Source organism: Cherax quadricarinatus, chromosome 72, assembly GCF_038502225.1.
Source record: "Cherax quadricarinatus isolate ZL_2023a chromosome 72, ASM3850222v1, whole genome shotgun sequence".
Lineage (NCBI taxonomy): Eukaryota > Metazoa > Arthropoda > Malacostraca > Decapoda > Parastacidae > Cherax > Cherax quadricarinatus.
In genome coordinates, this window is record NC_091363.1 from 8,590,352 (window position 1) to 8,607,205 (window position 16,854).

At 41.7% G+C, this 16,854-nt stretch overlaps 1 protein-coding gene across 1 annotated transcript in view; it reads right to left on the bottom strand.

Moving 5' to 3' along the window:
* LOC128701426 (location of vulva defective 1-like) overlaps nucleotides 1-16,854 on the bottom strand; it is a 384,351-nt gene that overhangs the window by 333,744 nt on the left and 33,753 nt on the right. The window contains exon 5 of the mRNA XM_070100373.1: nucleotides 3,759-3,876. Within this exon, the coding sequence (XP_069956474.1) occupies nucleotides 3,759-3,876 (118 nt within the window). The remainder of the gene's footprint in view (nucleotides 1-3,758; nucleotides 3,877-16,854) is intronic.

Below are 16,854 nucleotides of genomic sequence, written 5' to 3' on the forward strand. Positions count from 1 at the left end.
ATTGAAATTTCTCATCATTGAATTTCATATTATTTTCTGAGGCCCATTTAAAGATTTGGTTGATGTCCACCTGAAATCTTGCAGTGTCTTCAATGGAGGACACTGTCATGCAAATTCGAGTGTCACCTGTGAAGGAAGACATGGTGCTGTGCTTACATCCCTGTCTATGTCAGATATGAGGATGAGGAACGGGATGGGATTGAGTACTGTGCCCTGTGGAATAGAGCTTTTCACAGTAGCTACATCTGCATTTTGTTTGTCTTCTAGAGCATCCAAGACCTTGTCATTGTAGTCAAGTAGTTGGGACAGGCTGGAGAGATCTGCTCTAAACCCATGTTGCCCTGGGTTGTGTAACTGATGGGTATCTAGATGGGTGGCAATCTTGCCTCTTAGAACCCTTTCAAAGATTTTTATGAAATGGGATGTTAGTGTTATTAGTCTGTAGCTCTCTGCTATTGCTTTACTGCCCCCTTTGTGGAGTAGAGTTATGTCTGTTGTTGTTAGCAGCTGAGGGATGACCCCTGTATCCATGCTCCCTCTCCATAGGATGTTAAAAGCACATGATGGGGGTTTCTTGCAGTTCTTGATGAAAACAGAGTTCCATGAGTCTGGGCCTGGGGCAGAGTGCATGGGCATGTCATTTATTACCTTTTCAGTCATTTGGCATCAGGATAATATCGGATAGGTTTGAGTCTACCAAATTCTGTGTTACACTCTTAAAAAATTCATTTAGATCTTCAACTCTCAGTTTGGTTAGCAGGTCACTAAAAACTGAGTCATATTGGGACTTGAGCAGCTCACTCACTTCATTGCTGTCATTCTGTGTAGGACCCATCTCATCTAAGTAGGGGCCCAATACTGGATGTTGTTCTTGACTTTGATTGGCATAAGAAAAGATATATTTTGGGTTTCTTTCAATTTCATTGATGTCTTTTAGTTCTTCCCACATTTCTTACTCCTGTAAGATTCCTGTAGCTTTAGTTCGATGTTTTTTATTTCTCTGATGAGTGCCTCCCTTCGTACTACATATATATTAGCCTCTTTTAGCTGCTCTGTTATTCTTTGCCTTCGCCTGTATAGGGAGTGCCATTCTCTTTCTAGTTTACATCTTTTCTCTCTTTCCTCAAAGGAATATGCCTTGAGCATACCTTGAGTGCTACAGAGTTAATTTGTTCTAGAAGTAAATTTGGATCCATGTCGCTTAGGCTATCTTCCCATTTTATATCATTTAGGACCTGGTTGACTTGGTCCCACCTTATGTTTTTATTATTTAAGTTGAATTTGGTGAAGGCTCCCTCGTGATTTATCACATTTTGTTGGTCTGGGGCCCCGTGCATACATGTCTGAAGCCTTCACATCAGCCTTGGTTCAGCTTTCGTTGCTGAGAGGCCACTGCTGCTAAATACAAGGTTTGGAGAAGGTATAAGAGGTATAACTGGAATCTGCATATATAAGCCTCTTGGCAAATGGAAGAAGTCCAAAATAATTATAAAAATTATAATAAAAATCATAATAAAAATCTTTTATTTATACAAATACATGTACAAGGTATACAGGCCCAGCTGACATCAATGACATACTACTATATAGAAAGCCCCTTGCTATGTGGAGCATTTCAGGCAAATTAGGTCAATTTTGTCCCAGGATGTGACCCCACACCAGTCAACTAACACCCAGGTACCCATCTCTACATGGGAAGCTGTCACAAAAAGAAAACTGGCATCAGGTAGAGTGGGTTCCAAAACCTGGTAGTCCTTGGTCAAGGACCAACAAAGTTATTTACCTGATGAAATTATTCCACCTCTAAATCAGCAGGATGGGACCATATCTACTAGCAGTCAGGAGAAAGCTGAACACTGCTGCCAAGATGCAACTTCCTGATCCAGCAAGAGAACCTCTTTTGCTGGTCACAAGAACTACATCAAAGTTGTCAGAAGCGACAATAAGGAAGGATGAAGTTTATCTTCCCTAAATCCCTGGACCAAGAAAAGGGTGTGGGCCCAGAGAAGGTGAGTCCAAGATTGCTGAGTAGATGTGCCGACCAGCTAGCATCACCTTTAACTCACATTTATCAGCACTGCCTAGCAGTGTAAATGGCCTTCTCTTTGGAAAAAGGCAAATGAAATCCCTGTTCACAAAAAGAAGAGAGTAGAGTGGAAATTAACACAGACCAGTGTCACTCCTGTCAATAACTGGCAAGACTCTTGAGACAATCATCTGTTAAACCTCTCCATTTTGTGGCAGCAGTCACTGGATGAATCCAAGATTAGTTGTATAGTAGCAGTGAACATAGTCAACACTTTCATTAGAGTATGGCACCAGAGACTCTTGGTAAAACTGCAAGTACTAGGAGTCACTGGATATGCACTATGCCTCCTTAGTGATTGCCTTTAAGGTAGATCCCTAAGAGTAGTTCTCAATGGGAAAATTTCAACAAGATACTCTACTGGTGCTACTGTTCCACATTGAAGTGTACTTGGGCCATTGTTATGGAATGTCTACTTCAATGACCTTAAACTTATCCTAGAATTCCATGCATATGCTGATGACTGTATAAACTCTGAAATTTACTTTTCCAAGGGAGAATATGCCAGCTGCTCTCAATTACATCAATCACCAGCTTACAGTTATGTCAGCCTGGGGAAAACGATGGCAGATTACATTTGCTTCTAAGAAAACACAAATGATGACAGTCTCTAGGCACCATGATGGAGCAGTGGTTAGAATGAATGGATGAGGTCTAGTCAAAACTGACTCTGTAGAACCATGTTTTAAATCTTGCAGACAAGGCACCCAGGAGGCTTACAGCACTTAAGATGTTTCTCACATCTGCTCGACAGTAGAGGTTGCAAGACTCTGTACAAGGCACAAATGCACTAAAATCTTGAGTATGCTCCATTTTCTTGGACTGCCTGCCCCCCATCTTGCCTACAACTAGAGAACAGAACAAGACAACTCATCTCTCGTCTGTACTCGGTCTGGACAGATCTGTCATTTCAGCAGAGCCTTCAACACTAGAGGAATGTGGGTGGCCTTACTGTTATGTCATCAAGGAACCACATTTGGCTCCACTTTGCAGAGGAGAAGACAGCTTCTATATAACAAGACAGGCAGCAAACAGCAACTAAATTCTGGTTATACCATTCTCAAGAATATCACTTCATCTGGGATCATTCATTCCTAGAATGATCTGAATCTGGAACATGTTTGTACAGCATAACATCGATGACCAAATGAAATTGTTGGCCCACAGCAGACTCCAACTAAATCCTGTTCCCTTTTTGTATATTTCATAACAATAAAAATGCTTTCAAATGAACTGAGATAGGCAACAGCTCTTAGTTTGTATATAAAGGTAAAAACTCTTAGCCTAACCATGACAAAAACCTTGTGTAAATAAAAAGAAGACAGGGAGAGATATTAGGAAGCAGTGAAGGCATGGAACGGGAGGAGATAGTGGGAGGAGACAGAGAGTTTGGGGGTGTAAGGAAAATAAAGAAATGGAATGGGAGAAGGTGAGAGAGAGAGAAAGAAGGGAAACAGCTGAAACTAATGATGATGGGAAAAAAGTATGGAAAACGGGAGAGGTGAGAAAGAAAATAGGGGAGGAGGGTAAGATAAGTGAAGAATGTAGACCCTGTGAGGGTGAGAAGGGAAGTAGGGACAGGTGAAAGGGAAGAGTGATAAGTGGAGGGTTTATAAGGAGAGAAAAAAAAGAGGGAGGAAAAAGTGTACAACTGCAGCTGGAGGGCACTTACCTGGGCCATTACCAAAGCAACCTCCACCTGTACCTTTGGTCCACACTGGATTCGGGGTGGTGTCAGGAGTTGGCCACGTCTCACCCAGCATCCGGCAACTATATGCAACTGTAAAGTTCTGAAACCAAATGCATACTGAATTCAAATTCAAATTCTTATTTCTTGTATGCAGTAAACAGATAATGTCATTTACATGTAATAAAATACTGTTAGGTACTAAAGAAAGTCAGTAGTATGTAATGCAAGAGTACCATATTTCTTCTTACAAAGTTTAAAATACATAAAGTTTTATAATATAATTAAAATTTTGCTTAAAACTTAAAGAAATCATGGAAGGAAGTATTGTGTGCATGAGTTGAGCATGTAGCATCCTTTATAATTAAAGAATGCATTCTTGGGTGACCTAAAGTTCTGGGGTTATTGTGTGCATGAGTTGAGCATGTAGCATCCTTTATAATTAAAGAATGCATTCTTGGGTGACCTAAAGTTCTGGGGTCTAGATTTGTTCCTCTTTTATATAAGGTGCATATAAGGGGCATATTTGTTGCCACAAATGTGCCCCACAGTATTTTGTAGCGTCTCTTCGCAGTGACATTTCCCCTTAACTGACTCACGAAATCGTAATGACAAGATTGCAAACCATACCACGGGCGGGGATAGAATCTGCAATCAGAGAGTCTCAAAACTCCAGACCGTTGTGTTAGCCACTGGACCAGCTAGCCACAATAAGATTCGTCCAACTAAGTATATTTCTACACCATAGGAAGGTTAGCATAGGCACCACTGTGGTTTGTTTGCAATCATGTCATTACGATTTCATGAGTCATGTTGACGGCTTTGAGGGGACTTGAGCTAGAGTTAGTCACGGCCACGCTAGCTGGAGATTCGTCTGTAAAAACTTGCATTTGTGGTCACAGTGGTGCCTATACTAACCTTCCTATGGTGTAGAAATATACCTAGTTGGACGAATCTTATTGTGGCTAGCTGGTCCAGTGGCTAATGCGACAGTCTGGAGTTTTGAGACTCTCTGATCGCGGGTTCTATCCCCGCCTGTGGTATGATTTGTTTGCAATCGTGTCATTACGATTTCGTGAGTCATGTTGACGGCTTTGAGGGGACTTGAGCTAGAGTTAGTCACGGCCACGCTAGCTGGAGATTTGTCTGTAAAAACTTTCATTTGTGGTCACAGTGGTGCCTATACTAACCTTCCTATGGTGTAGAAATATACCTAGTTGGACGAATCTTATTGTGGCTAGCTGGTCCAGTGGCTAATGCGACAGTCTGGAGTTTTGAGACTCTCTGATCGCGGGTTCTATCCCCGCCTGTGGTATGATTTGTTTGCAATCGTGTCATTACGATTTCGTGAGTCATGTTGACGGCTTTGAGGGGACTTGAGCTAGAGTTAGTCACGGCCACGCTAGCTGGAGATTTGTCTGTAAAAACTTTCATTTGTGGTCACAGTGGTGCCTATACTAACCTTCCTATGGTGTAGAAATATACCTAGTTGGACGAATCTTATTGTGGCTAGCTGGTCCAGTGGCTAATGCGACAGTCTGGAGTTTTGAGACTCTCTGATCGCGGGTTCTATCCCCGCCCGTGGTATGGTTTACATTTTCCCTTGTTTTGTATAGCTATGGTAATACAAATGGTTCTTACAATTTAATTTAGTTTCAGCCTAGCAATATTGGGAGAGATTCTTTTTGAAACATGGCTCTGGCTCAGCGGTTTCATGACCTTATAGGCAGCACTTAGAATACTGGTACATGTTTGATTGGATATAACAATACACAAGCAAGTAACATATTTCTTAATCTCCCACTGAAATCTGACTTCTCTCAAAAACACTGTTAATGGTGAGCTCCTAAAATTATCTACATAAGAATAAGAGTACAGTGGACCCCTGATTTACAATGGCCTCAATGTACGATAAAACCGACTTACGATGCTTGTCAGTGTAAAAATTTGACCCCGACCTACGATGAAAAACTCGACTTACATCATTCGTTCTGAACGCGGCCATCTGGTCCGTCTGGCCTGAGCACCTCAGCTGAGCTAGTGTGACGTTGTTTACAAGCCGGAGCGGATGGCTGCATGCATACATTCGATAAATTTTGTATTATTCCAGTGCTTGCAACTGCTAAATAAGCCACCATGGGCCCAAAGAAAGCTTCTAGTGCCAACCCTGTGGTAAAACGGGTGAGAAATACTATTGAAATACTATCGTACCACAGTCAGCTGCTGCTGCACCATGGTCGGCTGCTGCTGCTGCTGCTGCTGTACCACGGTCAGCTGCTGCTGTAGCACTGTCACCTGCTGCTGCTGCTGCTGCTGTACCCTGGTCAGCTGCTGCTGCTGCTGTACCCTGGTCAGCTGCTGCTGCTGCTGTACCACCATCAGCTGCTGCTGTACCACCGTTGCCAGCTGCTGCTGCTGTACCAAAGTCAGCTGCTGCTGCTGCTGCTGTAGCACCATCAGCTGCTACTGCTGCTGTACCATGATCAGCTGCTGCTGCTGTAGCACCATCAGCTGCTGCTGCTGGTGTGCCACGGTCAGCTGCTGCTGCTGCTGTACCATGGTCAGCTGCTGCTGCTGCTGTTGCACCAAGGTCAGCTGTACTACTCGAAGATGTGGAGAGACTGTTGGTGTGGCTTATCAAGAATACCGAAAAACAATTAACCCCAGAGGGTTAGCCACCCAGGATAACCCAAGAAAGTCAGTGTGTCATCAAGGACTGTCTAACTTATTTCCACTGGGGTCCTTAATCTTGCCCCCCAGTATGCAACCCACACCAGTCGACTAACACCCAGGTGAACAGAAAAAAATGCCTGGAACTAATGCTCATATTGGTGAATTTAAGGCCAGCAAAGGTTGGTTTGAGAATCGTAGTGGCATACACAGTATGATAAGGCCTGTTCTGGAAAAAAATGCCAAACAGGACCTACATTACTCACGAGGAAAAGGCACTCCCAGGACACAAACAGTGTCTCATCACTCATCACTACATCTTCAATAAAGGTAAGTGTCATTTATTCTTCATTTAGTACACTAGTACATACACAATATATATTGTGCATGTATCCTTCTTTTTGTGTGTAGGAAAATGTATATTTAAAGTCATAAAAAAAAATTTCATATTTTTGGGCATCTTGAACAGATTAATTTGAATAAAGTTATGAGGATAACAAAAAGATTAGGTGTCGAAAGATTGGATATCAGATTGGAGGGAGAGAGTATGGAGGAGGTGAATGTATTCAGATATTTGGGAGTGGACGTGTCAGCAGATGGGTCTGTGAAAGATGAGGTGAATCATAGAATTGATGAGGGGATAAAAGGGTGAGTGGTGCATATATTAGTCTGTGGAGACAGAGAACTTGGTCTCCACAGAGAACAGTACCTACAACTAAGTGAACAATACCTACAACTAAGTGAACAGTACCTACAACTAAGTGAACAATACCTACAACTAAGTGAACAATACCTACAACTAAGTGAACAATACCTACAACTAAGTGAACAATACCTACAACTAAGTGAACAATACCTACAACTAAGTGAACAATACCTACAACTAACTGAACAATACCTACAACTAAGTGAACAATACCTACAACTAAGTGAACAATACCTACAACTAAGTGAACAATACCTACAACTAAGTGAACAATACCTACAACTAAGTGAACAATACGTACAACTAAGTGAACAGTACCTACAACTAAGTGAACAATACCTACAACTAGGTGAACAGTACCTACAACTAGGTGAACAGTACCTACAACTAAGTGAACAGTACCTACAACTAAGTGAACAGTACCTACAACTAAGTGAACAGTACCTACAACTAGGTGAACAGTACCTACAACTAAGTGACCAGTACCTACAACTAGGTGAACAGTACCTACAACTAAGTGAACAGTACCTACAACTAAGTGAACAATACCTACAACTAAGTGAACAGTACCTACAACTAAGTGAACAGTACCTACAACTAAGTGAACAGTACCTACAACTAAGTGAACAGTACCTACAACTAAGTGAACAGTACCTACAACTAAGTGAACAGTACCTACAACTAGGTGAACAGTACCTACAACTAAGTGAACAGTACCTACAACTAGGTGAACAGTACCTACAACTAAGTGAACAGTACCTACAACTAAGTGAACAGTACCTACAACTAAGTGAACAGTACCTACAACTAAGTGAACAGTACCTACAACTAAGTGAACAGTACCTACAACTAGGTGAACAGTACCTACAACTAAGTGAACAGTACCTACAACTAAGTGAACAGTACCTACAACTAAGTGAACAGTACCTACAACTAGGTGAACAGTACCTACAACTAAGTGAACAGTACCTACAACTAAGTGAACAGTACCTACAACTAAGTGAACAGTACCTACAACTAGGTGAACAATACCTACAAGTAGGTGAACAGTACCTACAACTAAGTGAACAGTACCTACAACTAAGTGAACAGTACCTACAACTAAGTGAACAGTACCTACAACTAGGTGAACAGTACCTACAACTAAGTGAACAGTACCTACAACTAAGTGAACAGTACCTACAACTAGGTGAACAGTACCTACAACTAAGTGAACAGTACCTACAACTAGGTGAACAGTACCTACAACTAAGTGAACAGTACCTACAACTAAGTGAACAGTACCTACAACTAGGTGAACAGTACCTACCCCACCAAATGACTACCTCACCGGCAACTACCCGAACACACTGTTCCTAGCTCCGACTAACCCATACGAAGTCTCCCTTATTATCAACGCACTAAAAAACAAGGCAGGAGATTTAAATACCTTACCACCCTTTATATACAAAAAAGTGTCACAAGTGCTATCACCAATCATTGCAACACTCTTTAACAAATCCATTGAATCCTCCACCTTCCCTACAGTACTCAAAATAGCAAGGGTCACCCCGATCCACAAAGGAGGAGACCAAACAGAGTTGAATAACTATAGGCCAATATCCAACTTACACCCTCTCTCAAAAATCTTCGAAAAATTAATTCATAAACGAATCTACTCCTACCTTATCTCCCAAAACATACTCAACCCCTGCCAATTTGGATTCAGGCCTAATAAAAATACAAATGATGCTATTATACACATGCTAGAACATATATACACTGCAATAGAGAAAAAAGAAGTCCCACTGGGGATCTTCATTGACTTACGTAAAGCTTTTGATACAGTTGACCATGACTTCCTCCACGTAAAATTGTCACACTATGGTATAAGAGGGCACTCCCTCAACTACCTCAAGTCATACCTCAGCAACAGAAGCCAATATGTGTACGCAAATGGGGCAAACTCTTCTGCACAATCAATTACAGTTGGTGTCCCACAGGGAAGTGTCCTTGGCCCTCTTCTCTTTCTCCTATACATAAATGACCTACCAAATGCTTCTCAATTACTCAAACCCACACTATTTGCTGATGACACAACATACGTCTTCTCCCACCCGAGCCCAGTCACGCTAGCCAATACTGTAAATACCGAATTACAGAAAATATCTACCTGGATGAGTACTAACAAACTTACACTAAACATTGACAAAACCTACTTCATTCAGTTTGGTAACAGAGCTACAGATGTCCCTCTTAACATAATGATAAACGGATCACCTATCACAAAGCTAACAGAGGGAAAATTCTTAGGAATCCACCTTGATAATAGACTCAAATTTCATACACATATACAACAAATTTCTAAGAAAATTTCCAAGACTGTAGGCATACTATCGAAGATACGGTACTATGCTCCACAGTCAGCCCTCCTGGCCCTATATCACTCTCTTATTTACCCCTATCTCACCTATGGAATTTGTGCATGGGGCTCAACAACAAGTAACCATCTCAGACCACTAATTACCCAACAAAAGGCTGCAGTTAGAATGATAACAAATTCTCACTACAGGCAGCACACTCCACCAATATTCAATACACTCAACCTACTCACCATACAAAACATCCATACTTATTACTGCACCTATTACATACATAGAACACTCAACTCTGATATTAACCCTCCCCTCAAACATCTCCTTGCCAACCTCAACAGAACACATGACCATAACACAAGGCACAGATCACTCTTTGATATTCCTCGTGTCCATCTCACGCTATGCAAAAACTCAATGCACATAAAAGGCCCTAAAATCTGGAATTCATTACCTGTAAATATAAAAGAAACACTACCTGTTTATAAATTCAAGTCTCTTCTCAAAGATCACTTACTCACCCAAAACCAAATAAATACTGAATAACTGAACCTTATAAATTGTATATCTTAAATGTTTCTCACAATTATATCATATAAATGTTAAACCTAAAACCCAATCTAACTTTATTATTTTTTAAATACACTACCTAACAGAATACTCCATTCTACTGAATTTACAACAATGCATGCAACCATATGACCTGTCTTTGTAATACTCACTTGTGCTTTATAGTAATCAGTTTACATTAATGTTTTTCACTGATTTCATCATTGCTTAGTTAATCTTAAGTTAATTTTAAGCCAGCCCGTAATGCTATGCATAGTGTAAGTGGCTTTGGCATGCTGCTCTTATCTGTATTTTTTTTTTGTACCTCTGTAAGTATGCTCAAATTATAAATAAATAAATAAATAAATAAATAAACTAAGTGAACAGTACCTACAACTAGGTGAACAGTACCTACAACTAAGTGAACAGTACCTACAACTAGGTGAACAGTACCTACAACTAGGTGAACAGTACCTACAACTAGGTGAACAGTACCTACAACTAGGTGAACAGTACCTACAACTAAGTGAACAGTACCTACAACTAAGTGAACAGTACCTACAACTAGGTGAACAGTACCTACAACTAGGTGAACAGTACCTACAACTAAGTGAACAGTACCTACAACTAGGTGAACAGTACCTACAACTAGGTGAATAGTACCCACAACTAGGTGAACAGTACCTACAACTAAGTGAACAGTACCTACAACTAAGTGAACAGTACCTACAACTAGGTGAACAGTACCTACAACTAGGTGAACAGTACCTACAACTAAGTGAACAGTACCTACAACTAGGTGAACAGTACCTACAACTAAGTGAACAGTACCTACAACTAAGTGAACAGTACCTACAACTAGGTGAACAGTACCTACAACTAGGTGAACAGTACCTACAACTAAGTGAACAGTACCTACAACTAGGTGAACAGTACCTACAACTAAGTGAACAGTACCTACAACTAAGTGAACAGTACCTACAACTAAGTGAACAGTACCTACAACTAAGTGAACAGTACCTACAACAAGTGAACAGTACCTACAACTAAGTGAACAGTACCTACAACTAAGTGAACAGTACCTACAACTAAGTGAACAGTACCTACAACTAAGTGAACAGTACCTACAACTAAGTGAACAGTACCTACAAGTAAGTGAACAGTACCTACAACTAAGTGAACAGTACCTACAACTAAGTGAACAGTACCTACAACTAAGTGAACAGTACCTACAACTAAGTGAACAGTACCTACAACTAAGTGAACAGTACCTACAACTAAGTGAACAGTACCTACAACTAAGTGAACAGTACCTACAACTAGGTGAACAGTACCTACAACTAAGTGAACAGTACCTACAACTAAGTGAACAGTACCTACAACTAAGTGAACAGTACCTACAACTAAGTGAACAGTACCTACAACTAGGTGAACAGTACCTACAACTAAGTGAACAGTACCTACAACTAAGTGAACAGTACCTACAACTAAGTGAACAGTACCTACAACTAAGTGAACAGTACCTACAACTAAGTGAACAGTACCTACAACTAAGTGAACAGTACCTACAACTAAGTGAACAGTACCTACAACTAAGTGAACAGTACCTACAACTAGGTGAACAGTACCTACAATTAAGTGAACAGTACCTACAACTAAGTGAACAGTACCTACAACTAGGTGAACAGTACCTACAACTAAGTGAACAGTACCTACAACTAAGTGAACAGTACCTACAACTAAGTGAACAGTACCTACAACTAGGTGAACAGTACCTACAACTAAGTGAACAGTACCTACAACTAAGTGAACAGTACCTACAACTAGGTGAACAGTACCTACAACTAAGTGAACAGTACCTACAACTAAGTGAACAGTTTACCTGGAGTTTACCTGGAGAGAGTTCCGGGGGTCAACGCCCCCGCGGCCCGGTCTGAGACCAGGCCTCCTGGTGGATCAGAGCCTGATCAACCAGGCTGTTGCTGCTGGCTGCACACAAACCAACATACGAGCCACAGCCCGGCTGATCCGGAACTGACTTTAGGTGCTTGTCCAGTGCCAGCTTGAAGACTGCCAGGGGTCTGTTGGTAATCCCCCTTATGTGTGCTGGGAGGCAGTTGAACAGTCTCGGGCCCCTGACACTTATTGTATGGTCTCTTAACGTGCTAGTGACACCCCTGCTTTTCATTGGGGGGATGGTGCATCGTCTGCCAAGTCTTTTGCTTTCGTAGTGGGTGATTTTCGTGTGCAAGTTCGGTACTAGTCCCTCTAGGATTTTCCAGGTGTATATAATCATGTATCTCTCCCTCCTGCGTTCCAGGGAATACAGGTTTAGGAACCTCAAGCGCTCCCAATAATTGAGGTGTTTTATCTCCGTTATGCGCGCCGTGAAAGTTCTCTGTACATTTTCTAGGTCGGCAATTTCACCTGCCTTGAAAGGTGCTGTTAGTGTGCAGCAATATTCCAGCCTAGATAGAACAAGTGACCTGAAGAGTGTCATCATGGGCTTGGCCTCCCTAGTTTTGAAGGTTCTCATTATCCATCCTGTCATTTTTCTAGCAGATGCGATTGATACAATGTTATGGTCCTTGAAGGTGAGATCCTCCGACATGATCACTCCCAGGTCTTTGACGTTGGTGTTTCGCTCTATTTTGTGGCCAGAATTTGTTTTGTACTCTGATGAAGATTTAATTTCCTCATGTTTACCATATCTGAGTAATTGAAATTTCTCATCGTTGAACTTCATATTGTTTTCTGCAGCCCACTGAAAGATTTGGTTGATGTCTGCCTGGAGCTTTGCAGTGTCTGCAATGGAAGACACTGTCATGCAGATTCGGGTGTCATCTGCAAAGGAAGACACGGTGCTGTGGCTGACATCCTTGTCTATGTCGGATATAAGGATGAGGAACAAGATGGGAGCGAGTACTGTGCCTTGTGGAACAGAGCTTTTCACCGTAGCTGCCTCGGACTTTACTCTGTTGACGACTACTCTCTGTGTTCTGTTAGTGAGGAAATTATAGATCCATCGACCGACTTTTCCTATTATTCCTTTAGCACGCATTTTGTGCGCTATTACGCCATGGTCACACTTGTCGAAGGCTTTTGCAAAGTCTGTATATATTACATCTGCATTCTTTTTGTCTTCTAGTGCATTTAGGACCTTGTCGTAGTGATCCAATAGTTGAGACAGACAGGAGCGACCTGTTCTAAACCCATGTTGCCCTGGGTTGTGTAACTGATGGGTTTCTAGATGCGTGGTGATCTTGCTTCTTAGGACCCTTTCAAAGATTTTTATGATATGGGATGTTAGTGCTATTGGTCTGTAGTTCTTTGCTGTTGCTTTACTGCCCCCTTTGTGGAGTGGGGCTATGTCTGTTGTTTTTAGTAACTGTGGGACGACCCCCGTGTCCATGCTCCCTCTCCATAGGATGGAAAAGGCTCGTGATAGGGGCTTCTTGCAGTTCTTGATGAACACAGAGTTCCATGAGTCTGGCCCTGGGGCAGAGTGCATGGGCATGTCATTTATCGCCTGTTCGAAGTCATTTGGCGTCAGGATAACATCGGATAGGCTTGTGTTAATCAAATTTTGTGGCTCTCTCATAAAAAATTCATTTTGATCTTCGACTCTCAGTCTGGTTAGCGGCATGCTAAAAACTGAGTCATATTGGGACTTGAGTAGCTCACTCATTTCCTTGTTGTCATCTGTGTAGGACCCATCTTGTTTAAGTAGGGGCCCAATACTGGACGTTGTTCTCGATTTTGATTTGGCATAGGAGAAGAAATACTTTGGGTTTCTTTCGATTTCATTTATGGCTTTTAGTTCTTCCCGCGATTCCTGACTCCTAAAGGATTCTTTTAGCTTAAGTTCGATGCTTGCTATTTCTCTGACCAGTGTCTCCCTACGCATTTCAGATATATTGACCTCTTTTAGCCGCTCTGTTATTCTTTTCCGTCGCCTGTAAAGGGAGCGCCTGTCTCTTTCTGTTTTACATCTACTCCTCCTTTTTCTTAGAGGAATAAGCCTTGTGCATACATCGAGTGCTACCGAGTTAATCTGTTCTAGGCATAAGTTGGGGTCTGTGTTGCTTAGTATATCTTCCCAGCTTATATCGGTTAGGACTTGGTTTACTTGGTATCACTTTATGTTTTTGTTATTGAAGTTGAATTTGGTGAATGCTCCCTCGTGACTAATCTCATTATGTCGGTCTGGGGCTCCGCGCATACATGACTGAACCTCAATTATGTTGTGATCTGAGTATATTGTTTTTGATATGGTGATATTTCTTATCAGATCATCATTGTTAGTGAAGATGAGGTCTAGTGTATTCTCCAGTCTAGTAGGCTCTATTATTTGCTGGTTTAAATTGAATTTTGTGCAGAGATTTAAAAGCTCGCGTGAGTGTGAGTTTTCATCAGAGCTGCCTCCTGGTGTTATTACTGCAACAATATTATTTGCTATATTCCTCCATTTTAGGTGCCTTAAGTTGAAATCCCCCAGGAGCAAGATGTTGGGTGCAGGAGCTGGAAGGTTTTCCAGACAGTGGTCAATTTTTAACAGCTGTTCCTGGAATTGCTGGGATGTTGCATCCGGAGGCTTGTAGACTATCACAATGACTAGGTTTTGGTTCTCGACCTTTACTGCTAAAACTTCCACTACATCATTTGAGGCATTTAGCAGTTCTGTGCAAACAAGTGACTCTGCAATGTACAGGCCAACCCCCCCCTTTTGCCTGTTCACTCTGTCACATCTGTATAGGTTGTAACCTGGGATCCATATTTCGTTGTCCAAGTGATCCTTTATGTGGGTCTCAGTGAAAGCCGCGAACATTGCCTTTGCCTCTGCAAGCAGTCCACGGATGAAAGGTATTTTGTTGTTTGTTGCTGGCTTTAGACCCTGTATATTTGCAAAGAAGAATGTTATCGGACTGGTGGTATTGTTGGTACTGGGGGGGGATTTTTTTTCCGGCATTAGTATCTGTATCTGTTGGTTTGGAGTGGAGGCCATCGACTGTGGTTCCACTCCAGGAATGACTGGATTTGGTGTACGATTTCTGCCATTTCCTGCCAGTTTTTTTTCCTTCCTGGCACTAAAAAACCTCTCCCTCTTGAGTGGCTGTGGCTACCCAGGTTTTCCCATGGCCTACAACTAGGTGAACAGTACCTACAACTAAGTGAACAGTACCTACAACTAGGTGAACAGTACCTACAACTAAGTGAACAGTACCTACAACTAAGTGAACAGTACCTACAACTAGGTGAACAGTACCTACAACTAAGTGAACAGTACCTACAACTAAGTGAACAGTACCTACAACTAAGTGAACAGTACCTACAACTAGGTGAACAGTACCTACAACTAAGTGAACAGTACCTACAACTAAGTGAACAGTACCTACAACTAAGTGAACAGTACCTACAACTAAGTGAACAGTACCTACAACTAGGTGAACAGTACCTACAACTAGGTGAACAGTACCTACAACTAAGTGAACAGTACCTACAACTAAGTGAACAGTACCTACAACTAAGTGAACAGTACCTACAACTAGGTGAACAGTACCTACAACTAGGTGAACAGTACCTACAACTAGGTGAACAGTACCTACAACTAGGTGAACAGTACCTACAACTAGGTGAACAGTACCTACAACTAAGTGAACAGTACCTACAACTAGGTGAACAGTACCTACAACTAGGTGAACAGTACCTACAACTAGGTGAACAGTACCTACAACTAGGTGAACAGTACCTACAACTAGGTGAACAGTACCTACAACTAGGTGAACAGTACCTACAACTAGGTGAACAGTACCTACAACTAAGTGAACAGTACCTACAACTAGGTGAACAGTACCTACAACTAGGTGAACAGTACCTACAACTAGGTGAACAGTACCTACAACTAGGTGAACAGTACCTACAACTAGGTGAACAGTACCTACAACTAGGTGAACAGTACCTACAACTAGGTGAACAGTACCTACAACTAGGTGAACAGTACCTACAACTAGGTGAACAGTACCTACAACTATGTGAACAGTACCTACAACTAGGTGAACAGTACCTACAACTAAGTGAGCAGTACCTACAACTAGGTGAACAGTACCTACAACTAGGTGAACAGTACCTACAACTAGGTGAACAGTACCTACAACTAGGTGAACAGTACCTACAACTAAGTGAACAGTACCTACAACTAGGTGAACAGTACCTACAACTAGGTGAACAGTACCTACAACTAAGTGAACAGTACTTACAACTAAGTGAACAGTACCTACAACTAGGTGAACAGTACCTACAACTAGGTGAACAGTACCTACAACTAGGTAAACAGTACCTACAACTAGGTGAACAGTACCTACAACTAGGTGAACAGTACCTACAACTAGGTGAACAGTACCTACAACTAGGTGAACAGTACCTACAACTAAGTGAACAGTACCTACAACTAGGTGAACAGTACCTACAACTAGGTGAACAGTACCTACAACTAGGTGAACAGTACCTACAACTAGGTGAACAGTACCTACAACTAGGTGAACAGTACCTACAACTAGGTGAACAGTACCTACAACTAGGTGAACTACCTACAACTAGGTGAACAGTACTTACAACTTGGTGAACAGTACCTACAACTAGGTGAACAGTACCTACAACTAGGTGAACAGTACCTACAACTAAGTGAACAGTACCTACAACTAGGTGAACAGTACCTACAACTAGGTGAACAGTACCTACAACTAGGTGAACAGTACCTACAACTAGGTGAACAGTACCTACAACTAGGTGAACAGTACCTACA